The 13,299-nt window shown below is 40.6% G+C and overlaps 1 protein-coding gene across 1 annotated transcript in view; it reads right to left on the reverse strand.

The window, feature by feature from the left end:
- Positions 1-369: 369 nt before the first annotated feature.
- Positions 370-13,299, reverse strand: part of ctnnbip1 (catenin, beta interacting protein 1) — a 29,066-nt gene continuing 16,136 nt past the window's right edge. The window contains exon 4 of the mRNA XM_029664590.2: positions 370-2,485. Within this exon, the coding sequence (XP_029520450.1) occupies positions 2,427-2,485 (59 nt within the window). The 3' untranslated portion in view covers positions 370-2,426. The remainder of the gene's footprint in view (positions 2,486-13,299) is intronic.

The raw sequence follows: 13,299 nt of genomic DNA on the forward strand, positions 1-13,299 counted from the left end.
GACCGCAACTGTAAAGGAAGAGTTCAAAAGACGAGATGTAACCCTTATTATCAAGGTTCTATTGAGTGTGATAAGCTGATTGTACTTGTTTTTAAGTGTCCCTTTCTCACTCTGGGGTGTAGTTACCCCTAGGTACAGATCTAGGATCAGCTTCACCTCCCCCAATCCTAACCATAAAAATCAGTGGGAAAAATTCGAAACACCTAAGATTAGTGTCTAGGGACAACTTACTCCCACTTTCTCATCACCGAAAGGAAATAGGTCAATCTTCTGCCTAATTTCATAGACTGAAAGGTTGATATGTGGGCAGAGTGCTACTAAAGGCAGTGTTCACAAACCAATGTCTGCAATGATGAGATGAAATAAGTCTTTGTTTTTTAAAATTCCTTTAATGGTTCAATTGGTATAGGATTTGGAAGCATTTAGTCAGCAGCCATACAGCAAGAACCAACTAATCGATGTCAACAGAGAATTACAAAGGCAACACAAAATAACTCAAACGACAACTAGGCAAAGACAGGTCATCACATTGACAGATACACAGCTCTAAGTCATACTGAACAGCATGCTGAAAAATCTGATTTGTATAATTTTTTGAACAGAGGAAATCACACACATGCACGCACTCAAACACACAAAGATTAAAAATGAAGGATGTTGGTCAACTATGACAGGTATAGTATATAAGATACCTTTGCATTGTTGTCTTTAAGATGAAAGCAAAACAATGCACAGAGAAATTAGGTTCAAGAAAGTTAAAACAAGAGTAAACATTAAAAAGGACAAACTTTTGTCATAGGCAGATACTGTAACAATTTGTTGGCAATGTATGTAGCCATGATCGCTGAGGAAATTTGATCCTGAAATTATTGCCAACAGGATAACATGGATGACTTTTTTTTTTTTTTTTTTTTAAATAGCTGACTATTTTTCTGAAATGTTTTTTAAAGAGCTAGTAGCGTCCATAAACTTTGAGAATGTACAAGCAATGGTCATTGTGGCACGGCTTTCAAGACCCTCCCAGATCTACTTAAAATGTACACTGTTAACCACAAGGCAGGCATGCTTGGTTTCAAAACATCAAGTCACAATTGTTTAAGTTAAGCGAGTTAACAAAAAGGTACTTACACACATTAAATATAGAGTATGTTACTACAAACAAAAAAACAGTCGGATTGAAAAAAAAATACAAATATTCAATTGAATGGAAAGATTCCAGTTGCAATCAACGAACACAGAAAACGGATCGGTTTTGTTTACAGCACGTCAATTGCTGAAGGGTATGAGGAGGCAGTAAAAACACTGTAGTTTCTTTTGCCAGTATTCACCATGTTTCTAGTAGCTCCATGGATGTGGTTCGAGTTGATATAATTATAATTATATTAGTGTGAGTCAAGAGTAAGCTTTGTCCAATCTAAAGAGTGACAATATTATGCTATTGGATTCTTTTGATAAGATTAGGCGTTTCGATCCGTGTAGACTTTCTTCTAATGATGATTTTTTCCCTAAACAATAGTTTGGGAGAGAGTCAATTCTATCAATAATAAATTAGAACTACGCTATGTCCTTCGTCAGGCAACTTTTAAAAAATCATGTTACATTTATTTTACAGATAAAAAAAATAAAATAATAATTGGCACAATCAATTCATTATTATTGTATTTTCCCTCTAATATCTGTACAATAAAAAAAGTTATATAATGTCACAATAACCCCAAGACCTTGTTTGCTTGGGGAAAGGCCATCTGCACCTATGTGAACTGTGTGTGTTTGTGCTAGTGTCATTGATTCTAATGTCCCGAATGGGAAGCCAAGTTGACATCTCAACAGCCTATTGTTCAAATCAACAATAAGCAGGAAGAAGTGCAATTGGTTTTAAAGAATATGAAAACCATTAAACACTTTTTTAACCTTTCCACCTACAGGGACCCTGTGTACAGTTAAAAAATATATATAATTCAACCAAAGAAAGTAATGAATTATTTTCCCGCAAGGTCATTAGTTAAAACACGCACGCTTATCTCTTTCATTTGACGTAAAAATGATGCCCTTGGTCAGTTCTACCATTGAGTAGAGCAGATACGAAAACAACACTGCCCGATAAAAAAATAAAAAATAAAAAGGAGACAAAAAGACAAGGTTTGCATTCACACAACTTGTAAGTGTTTTCATCGACTTGCTCGACACCAAGGCCCTAACCCATGGTAATGCATACCTACTGTGGCTGGGGCAATGGTGTATCCGTTTGAATGGGAAGGAGGCTGGTTGAAAGGGAGGGGGAGAGCGAAAGGTAACCAACACCCAGTGCTCCTTCCCACCCTCCTTCCATCCATCACAGGTGCGCATCCTCTCCCCAGAAACTCAACAGTGTTGTGTCGGTCGGTGGAGTTTGGGTTGCCGTAGACGATGGGGGGAGAGCCCCAGGGTCACTGCCGCCGGTCTTCGGTTTCTTGTCGTGAGAAAGCCATCACCACATCCTCCGCACCTGGTGACCCAGATCCACAAACAGAGGTCAGTAGATATCAACAACAAACTCCATCTCGATATTCCTTCCACCTACACAAGTCCTATTATATATGTGAATAAAACATTTAGTAATCATAAGCATGAGTAACATAACTGAATCTACATTATATTTCAATAAATTCTGTATTTAGAGGGAATTTCTTGAAATCTTTGCTTGTATGAATGAATTAATAGTATACCTATTCTTATTGTTTACTTTCTGACTTTGAGCTCATGTTGGGTGTGCCATTGACTTAATTGACGTCATCATGACTGAGTGTGGTGAGGTTAAATACGGTGAATCACCAAAGCGACAGCACACACTACACTATATAACCGTGCCACAAGACTTCCACATCGCACATGGAATAGGAAAGTCTCTCGACATCACTTGGTTTAGGGATAGGTAAATGCATCTAGCTATTCCAAACTACTGCCATGTTCCCTACAGTCCAGAGGCACAGTCTTCTCAATCACACAACTCAAAATCAAGGTCTCCCTAGGAGTACCCAGCTGCAGACATAATCCAGTCCTGTGTCCTGCCCTGATAAGCAATACATCGGAGGCCTTAAACGACCCTTCCACCCACATCTCTATTCCAACCCAAACTGCAGGAGGCATGGAATACCTGTGGAGAGCTAATGCTAGAGTACAGCTGGCGTATCTCACTAAGCCATGAGATATCATTGCGAAGAAAGAAAAGCAATGCTGTGCTACAGTATATAGGTACCAAAAGGCAGACAAATGCAGTGATCACTGGTGTACATTGGGAGGTCTGGCTTGTCTTCCCTTTATATTCTATTTACTTCTATCATGTTGAGGGTTAATCAATACCAATCCCAGATGACAAATTCTGCCGTGCCAAAATTAACACAGAACATGCCAGGGTGTGGAGTTGGGAGAAAACGACAGAAAACCAAACTCTACACCAAAACCTCAGTCTGAGCACCTTCAGACTGCCCTGCCCATTTTCCGAAGTTAGAGAATTTTTTTTGAGTTGAAGCATGATCTGATTGTAGCATATTCTGTAACCTTTAGCTATTCAAAAATAGACTTCGCTTACATTAGTAACTTTCATCATATTTGCATTTATTTCCAAAAGGGTTTAACTTTCCTAGATTTAGGCCGAATTAGGTTTGATGGTAACAAAATTAATATTGCCCAGTCATACTTGAATGCCAACATCAGAGAAGGCAGAGCTGCCACACTTGCAACTGATGGATGGTAAGCACTTTTTTAATTGATGGTAAATTATTTGAATTGCCAGTAAATGCTGGTCTTGTTTCAAGTTTTACCAAACCGATTTGTCAAGCGCAATCAGAATGCGAATATCACTTTTGAAAGTGGAGAGGTGCACTCGTAACAGAGGTTTCTTTTTTCACAACTTTGCTATAAAAAGTATAATTGCTTGTTAGATTTAATTATTACAGGGGGAAATGAAAGTAGGTCACACAGACTGCGTCCATATCTATTTGGCTCATAAGGTGGACCCTTTTCAGAAGATCAGACACAACCAGGCGTAGACTCGATGTTCAGTTTGGTTGTTTCTAAAGAGAAGATAATTAAGATGTTTCTGTGGTGCTCTTGGGTCGGCATAATCCAAATAAGTGAGAGAAGGATCTGGGGAAGGATCTTTTTATTTTTGGACTTGCTCTTCCTTTCAGTTTCCCAGTCCCCTATAGATCTCATCCAATGAGGATGTGGCAAAGAACAGCCCTATGCTACAAAATGGCTCTGCCAGGGAAGGAGAACGAGACGCGGCACATCAGAAGAAATAAATTGCACAAATCCTGACTGAATTTGAATGTGGCACACGTTTTGACAAATTTTATTTAAAAAATATTGAACTGATATGCTTCTCCACTTCACATGAAATGGACTTGGCCCATAAAATGGTCAAATTCAATTGACACATAAAATGTTAAAAAGCTCATAAAAATGGCATACACAGTAATCATACAAGGATCAAATAAATGCAACAATACAATAAACATTATAAAGGTGCCTGGAGAAGACAACAGAGAAGGTAATATTTAAGTGTTATTATTCTTATTTTAAAAATACATTACGGGGAGGAAAAAGGCCCTGCCAGGCACACCCAATCAGAATGATAATATATCTATTTGTCATAAAATACCTGATTTTATTTGTTGGCTTTATGTAGGCTATTTTTACATAGTTGTTACTTTTAGATTTGTATCATTTTAAATGTAGATTTCTATAGTTTACATTAACCAGATGACAATTATTTTGCGATACGAAGACTATGAAACTGTTCTATAAAAATATGCATATGAAAAATCATACCTGGCATGCAAATCGGTAGAAATGGTAAGATAGATTAACACTCGACATGAAAAAGTTTGCCGGCCCCTGGTGTAGCGTATTACCGGCATCTACAAAGGGAAGCGGGAGGTGGTGGTTCGGGAAGAATTTTCTTTCTTCTGGCCATCTTGATCTGGCTCCCTTTTGAGTCATTAGTGTATCTTAATTATTTAATCAAACAGTGTGCTTAAAACATCAGACAAGCTCAGTGCACATAGTTGATTTGATTAAAACACATAGGGTACTATATGTCTATATTGAAAAATGCTGGATTTTTACATTTAGATCAATCAATTGGTAAAAAGAACAGACCACTCTTGGTCAACCAATATTCTTTTGTTGTCAGGGACAGCCCTAGTAAAATTTCAGGGAATAAGCTTAAAATTGCAACATTCCCTGACATGGCAAAATGTGTAGAATTGCAGGAAATGTGTTTTGAAACAGCTACATTGTCACTGCGGCCAACAGGAGGGCCTCTAAAATACTTGGTCAGTGACCGCACCATTGGCCACGCCCCCGCTACGCCCAACCCTAAGCCCCATTTTGATAAAGAAAAATCCCTGATCTTGTGGTTGCATAAGGGAGCTTGCTCTTGCGTAACGGGCAGCTCAGACTGAGCACGTGTCTAGCACAAGGACTCGAGCAGGCAGACCAGCAGAAAGGCTCAGAATAAACTGACAGAGATACAGGGCCGACGGCCATTAGAGTGGAATACACCACTGGACTACTGATGAAATGAAGCAAGAGGGGATCTGCTTTATAGGAGCCCTCTGTTTCGCAGTCATAATGTGTGGGCCGCACCCTGCTGCACAGTCAACACACACGCTCCCTTGCAGTGTCACACAAGCGCTAGCCGACAGGATAGAAACGTCAGGCCCTCGGAGCCATTGCCTAGCAACCGAGTCAAATCAGATTGCATCACTGCCCGGCAGGCTGTTACCGCCTATGAGCAAACAGCTGCTGGCTAATGTTTGCTCCAATCCTGCTCTCTCCCTCCTTCCCTCCTCTCTCATTGATCCCACACCTCAGCCTGTTCTCCCTCCTCCTCTCTCACTGATCCCCCACCTCAGCCTGTTCTCCCTCCTCCCCCTCCTCAGCCTGTTCTCTCTCCTCCCCTCTCACTGATCCCCCACATCAGCCTGTTCTCTCTCCTCTCTCACTGATCCCCCACCTCGGCCTTTTCTCTCTAAGATCATCATGCGCAATGCCAAGTGTTGGCTGGAGTGGTGTAAAGCTCGCCGCCTCGAGTGAAGAATCCCGCTTCACCATCTGGCAGTCCGATGGACAAATCCGGGTTTGGCAGATGCCAGGAGAACGCTACCTGCCGGGATGCATAGTGCCAAATGTAAAGTTTGGTGGAGGAGGAATAATGGTCTGGGGCTGTTTATCATGGTTCGGGCTAGGCCCCTTAGTTCCAGTGAAGGCAAATCTAAACGCTACAACATACAATGACATTCTAGATGACTCTGTGCTTCCAACTTTTTGGCAACAGTTTGGGGAAAGGCCTTTCCTGTTTCAGCATGACAATGCCCCCGTACATACACAAAGCGAGGTCCATACAGAAATGGTTTGTCGAGATCGATGTGAAAGAACCTGACTGGCCTGCATTGAGCCCTGACCTCAACCCCATCGAACACCTTTGGGATGAATTGGAACACCGACTGCGAGCCAGGCCTAATCGCCCAACATCAGTGCCCAACCTCCGTACTCCATATTAATGTCCATGATTTTGGAATGAGATGTTCAACAAGCAGGTTACTACAGCCCAGAGCAAGAATAAATAAAAACATAATTTTTAACCAAATGTACAAACGTAATATCGATTGAAGTCAGAGCTCTTAATAACCTGTTGTGACTAGGGGGCAGTATTTTCATTTTTGGAAAGAAAATGTTCCCGTAGTAAACGGGATATTTTGTCAGGACAAGATGCTAAAATATGCATATAATTGACAGCTTAGGATAGAAAACTCTAAAGTTTCCAAAACTGTAAAAAATATTGTCTGTGAGTATAACGGAACTGATGTTGCAGGCGAAAGCCTGGGAAAAATCCAATCCGGAAGTGCCCCAATGTTTTGAAAGCGCTGCGTTCCAATGAGTCCCTATTGAGCAGTGAATGGGCTATCAACCAGATTATTCTTTCTCCCTATTCCCGAAGGTGTCTACAGCATTGTGACATAGTTTTACGCATTTATGTTGAAGAATACCCGTAAGCGGCTACATTGAGCAAGTGGTCACCTGATGCTGCCAGAGAGATTCTCACATAAAATACAGAGGTAGCCATTACTCCAATCGGTCCTACTGAAAAACTAAATTGTCCCGATGGATATATTATCGAATAGATATTTGAAAAACACCTTGAGGATTAATTATAAACAACGTTTGCCATGTTTCTGTCGATATTATGGAGCTAATTTGGAATATTTTTCGCCGTTTTCGTGACTGCAATTTCCGGGCGATTTCTCAGCCAAACGTGAAGAACAAACGGAGCTATTTCGCCTACAAAAATAATATTTTTGGAAAAGAGGAACATTTGCTATCTATAACAGTCTCCCCTGCGTGAAAATATCCGAAGCTCATCAAAGGTAAATGATTTAATTGGATTGCTTTTCTGATTTCTGTGACCAAGTTACCTGCTGCTAGCTGGACAAAATGCTATGCTAGGCTATCGATAAACTTACACAAATGCTTGTCTAGCTTTGGCTGACAGGGTGATAACAAAAGGCTAAGCTGTGTCTCAATATATTTCATTTGGGATTTTCATGAATAGGAATATTTTCTCGGGATATTTATGTCCGTTGCGTTATGCTAATTAGTGTCAGGCAATGATTACGCTCCCGCATGCGGGATGGGGAGTCACTAGAGGTTTTAAGAAACATATTGCAGTTAGAGTGCAGTATGCTCCAAAATACCAGTCGACTGCAGTTACTGCATTTCTACTGCTGTTTCTAAACTGAAATATTTGTGTAAGGGAGATGGTGCAATGTTTCAGTTGATGTCTTGCTGGTGAGTGACAGACAGGGCTGACACCCAGGTCTCCTGTGCACCACCAGACTATTTATTTGGTGCTTATATTCGTCCTATTTTACACAAGTGTGTATTAATAAGCATGTATGAATTGAAAATTGTTTTTTTTCGAACTAGCTACCTTTGTTACTGGCCCAATGCTCTAACCACTAGGCTACCTCCCGCCCTTATGTATATAGCATGTGAGGAGTGTGGCATGTGAGGAGCCGAAAGCAAAACCGACCAGTCCTGTCCCCACTAAGCAAAGAAACACCTACCTCCTTGCAAATGAAAAGACAAAATGAGCAACACTTTGCCATAGAAACCTTTGTGTACAGTTCTGGGTCTGGGTTGCTCTTCTTGAAGCGGACATTTTGTACAAGTATGACGGAAGAGCTTTGCCACAAAATGTGCAACATGCCTTTGTGACACAAATATTCTACATGACGTACCTTTTTAGATATTGGACCCATTTGTTTAGGCCTAACACATTGACTAATTACATGGTTTCTTCATATTTACAAAATATTAAAAAGCAATTTATTCATCTACACATATGACTTGTTCAAATATCCTCATGCACTAAAAGGAGAAACATTTTAATATGCGGTCTACGTGTCTGAAACAATCTCGTTTCACTCTCCGGACAAGCACACCCAATGTTAGCCCACTAAGCTCAAGCATTAGCTGAAGGAGTTTCCAGGTCTCAAGCAAGTGTTACTCATCACGCAAGCGTGGTTCACCAAACCACCTTGTTACATGAGGTCGCAGACAGGCTGACCAAATCATGACTGTGTTATTAGTGCAGAGAGATAACAATCTGTGCAGGCCGTGAGGATAAAGACATGGAATCCCCGCAGAAACTCCAGTGGGGTTAAGAGGCGTTGAGATAGGGGCTTGCATGTGGTCAGTAGGTAATACACCACACCCACGGTAGCCATTTTCTCATAGCATGCAATAAGGCCCGAGAAGGTATGGTACATGGCCAACATACCACAGCTAAGGGCTGTTCTTAGGCGCAGCGCGGAGTGCCTGGATACAGCCCTTAGCTGTGGTATGTTGGCCAAATACCACAAACCCCAGAGGTGCCTTATTGCTATTATAAACTGGTTACCAACGTAATTAGAGCAGTAAAAATATATTTTTTGTCATACTCGTGGTATACGGGTATGATATACCACGGCTGTCAGCTAATCAGCATTCAGGGCTCAAACCACCCAGTTTATAATGTCTCATATGCCACAGCTTCCAGCCAATCAGCATCCAGGACCCAAACTACCCAGTTTATAATGGAGTATAAAGTTGTTATTTATTGCAATATTGAAATGGGAAAACTCCTTGCGGTAATTTACTTCCCCCAGGCTGGCTATTTTGTGTCAGAATGCTCACCATAACTTGGAGACTTCTGCTTGCTTCTACATCTGCATTGCTTGCTGTTTGGGGTTTTAGGCTGGGTTTCTGTACATCACTTTGAGATATCAGCTGATGTAAGAAGGGCTTTATAAATACATTTGATGGAGACTAGATTTATTGCAATATTGAGGAAACTCCCTTTGTATCATTAAGGGTAGTCATTTGGTGGTGGCTCACAATAAGTGAAAATCCTCCATTTTTAAGTCTGAATACCAGCAAAAAGGTGCGATGTGTCCACACTCAAAAAGATCTTGCATAAAGCTCACTTCCTAAAAAAATACAAGAAATTGGTCTGAAGACCAAGATGAAGAATTGCATTCTTGCTATTGGTTACTGGATTACAGTTTATCCTGGTCCATGGACTACAGTCAGCGTAAAGAACGATAACTTTAAGGTCTGGTTGGTTTACTACCTTTTACATTTTTTTTAAACCTTTATTTAACTAGGCAAGTCAGTTAAGAACAAATTCTTATTTTCAATGACGGGCTAGGAACAAAACCTACCTAATAAGAATGCTCCTTTCCTGTCTAAAAGTATTTTCAGCCTTTTGCGTCAAATGACCGTGAATCTGGCTCCAAATTACTGTTACTTTCTAGGTTAACAGTCATGTTTATTCAAGATAATTATGCAAAATGAAGGGAGTGTCCAGCAGCAGGGTCCTTTAAGCCCTTGGGCCTGATTTAATGTGTTAGCCCTTAAAGCTTTGACTCAGGACAAAATAACTACATATACACAGCACACAGTCTTCATCCACCAGCTTCCGCTCTGAGACAGAATATCGTCACTGTTTCATCTGAAAAAATTCACAGCATCAGCGTCAGGAGCAACATTCCTCTCATGCCTGATTAAAATAGCATAACATACTATTTTGCATATATGCTAATCTGCCAATTAAAACCACCTGAAATGCAAATTCATTGACCCAGTCGCTAAAAGAAACATGACTAGCAGCATATGCACCAGTTCCCTCTTACCTCTGACAGTGCATGCTCTGAAATAAATGTGATGATTTATAATCAAGATCTCTCTGTGTTTAGGCAATATTTCCAAACCGAGCATGACAAAGAGTGAAAAGCATTACGATGCCCGAGACACTCACAAATGCATTCCAGTGCACTTGTCTAGAAAATTCTCACATATAAGCTTGCTTGATGCACATCAAAGGATGAGGGGACAGACAGACAGAGACAGAGACAGAGAGAGAGAGAGAGAGAGAGAGAGAGAGAGAGAGAGAGAGAGAGAGAGAGAGAGAGAGAGAGAGAGAGAGAAAGAGAGAGAGAGAAAGAGAGAGCAAGGGGGGGAGCATAGACTATCAGGGAAACAGAGGCCTCACTCTGTGACAGAGTCCTATTCTGCTGCCGCTGGCATCCATTCACAAACAGTTCACTGTTGCCTGTTCAAAACTTGCTTTCCTTTATGCCGTTCTCATTAACGCCAGCAGCAGAACCATCTCCCAGTTTGGGAGAAACACTTAAGAACTGCGCGACACCAATCTCACAGTCCCTATGCTGAATCTGGAATCTGTAGTTGTATAAAAACCGAATAGTGCATCTTGTTCATGATCCAACTGCTCGGGGTGGTAAGATGAAGACCAGTCGTCAATATAAAAATCACACAATATCCAAACAGAAAAAGTGTTTCATGGTGAACACAAAGCTTCACTTTAAACATAAAGTGGTCTACAGGCTCTCTTTATAAAGAAGGACCAAGGAGGAACATTTTCCTACCAATACCCCTTTGTATCACCAAACCCACAATATGATATACCTACAACAGCAAACTACAGCAACTAAATGCTAATAATTCACAAAATGTTTTGATGCTAATTTGCCTCATAAATGTCTCCATTACATCCTCTGGAGTCTAACTGTACTTTCCGAGCTCTCTTTGGATCAATAAATCCATGACTGACATATGACACCGTCACTGCAGGACAGTCCTAGACTCACCCCTGAGAGTTCATACCAAACCCCCTGCAGTCAGCAGGATTCAGCACCAAGGACCTCATCCCTTTTCAGCTTTTAGTAGCTGGGCAGACGGATTCGGTTTCACTATGCAGTCAGAAAGACACCTTTGGCTCTTTGGATGAAGCCCACCTGACCTCTACAAGTAATCTAGTTGTATGTAGTCCTATGCAGTTTTACATTAACCCATTGGTACAGAGAAATCTAGAATAATGGATTATCCATCATTCTTATGGTAACCTAGTAAGTACTGTAGCTATATAGGCCTCATTCTTATGGTAACCTATTAAGTACTGTAGCTATATAGGCCTCATTCTTATGGTAACCTAGTAAGTACTGTAGCTATTTAGGCCTACATGAGGTGGGATGAAATGAAGATAGCTACAAGATGTACCGTATATATAAAATGGCACTCGTCCACCAAACCAAGCATGCCAAGAAAGAATATTTGAAGTCATATGTTTAATTTTTTGGCCAAAAATGATATAGCTATCCCTCCTTAACCTGTACAAAACCTCTACACCGTTAATGTACAAGGACATTCTCTGCTACTCATCTACCAAAGTAATAATGGGTCCCAGTGGGGCTTTGGCCTGAACTATAACTGGGTGGTGAGGCAGACAGAAACAACCTCCCTCTTGGAGATGCTGTCACATATAGCCCATCTCTGTATTGTACTCTATTGGTAAGTAGGTCAACAGCTTGGTAGGACAGTTATGACATAGCAGAACCTTCACAAAGCATCAGCAGTGCTGGAGGAAAATAGCTTTTACAAAGTGCAACCATCTACTAGTTAAAGGAATAGTTCACCCAAAGTACATGTTGTTTTCCTTACCCTGGCTCTCCTAGGTATTGATAGCAACAAGATTTTCCCTTTTGAGGAATGATTGGCTGCTTAATTACATTTGTCCATACAACTCTGGACTTCCTTCTTAAAATGATATATTGGAGCCACCACACATGAAAGCAGCCTTGTAGCACTGTAGCATTTATCTAGTGTGATCTTTGGGCTCTGGGGGATATTCGTTAAAAGTGATTAAGCCACTATTCTTAGTTGTTATCGCCGCTCTTCCTAATCCCAGTCCTCAAAACAACTTCTAAATTACTAATAATTTATCATACTGAGTGGGTGGCACACTGCCAATTGACTAACTCTGAATTCCAAATGGCGTCCTATTCCCTTCATAGTGCACTATTTATCACCAGAACACTATGGGCCCTGGTCAAAAGTAGTGCACTGTAGGGAATAGGGTGCAATTTGGGACATAACCTAAATATTTGTCTCGTGTGCACCTTTGACGAGTCATGCTAGTGTATAATTGATGAGGCTTGGCTCTTCCCTGAACGAAGAGTGCATTGTGGACACAGTACGGCTCCCAGATTGAGCTCTGCAAGCTGTAAATTCAAGGGCAAAAAGGGACACATTGTACAGTAAGGCTCCATACATAGGCCTATTGAGTCCCCCATCTAAAACAATATATATATATACACATTATATATAAATAAATTCATTAAATACTTGTTTTCCACCATAATTTGCAAATAAATTCATTAGAAAATCCTACAATGTGATTTTCTGGATTTTTTTTCTCATTTTGTCTGTCATAGTTGAAGTGTACCTATGATGAAACTTACAGGCCTCATCTTTTTAAGTGGGAGAACTTGTACAATTGGTGGCTGACTAAATACTGTTTTGCCCCACACACACACACACACACACACACACACACACTTTATCACCACTTTATTTTAAGAATGTGAAATGTCAGAATAATTAGTAGAGAGAATGATTTATTTCAGCTTTTATTTCTTTCATCACATTCACAGTGGGTCAGAAGTTTGCATACACTCAATTAGTATTTGGTAGCATTGCCTTAAAATTGTCTAACATTGGGTCAAATGTTTTGGGTAGCCTTTTGGGTAAGCTTCCCACAATAAGTTGGGTGAATTCCTCCTGACAGAGCTGGTGTAACTGACTCAGGATTGTACGCCTCCTTGCTCGCGCATGCTTTTTCAGTTCTTCTCACAAATGTCTTGAGATGTTGCTTCAATATATCCACATCATTTTCCTACCTCATGATGCCATCTA

This window comes from Oncorhynchus nerka, linkage group LG7 (genome assembly GCF_034236695.1).
Source record: "Oncorhynchus nerka isolate Pitt River linkage group LG7, Oner_Uvic_2.0, whole genome shotgun sequence".
NCBI classification, from domain to species: domain Eukaryota; kingdom Metazoa; phylum Chordata; class Actinopteri; order Salmoniformes; family Salmonidae; genus Oncorhynchus; species Oncorhynchus nerka.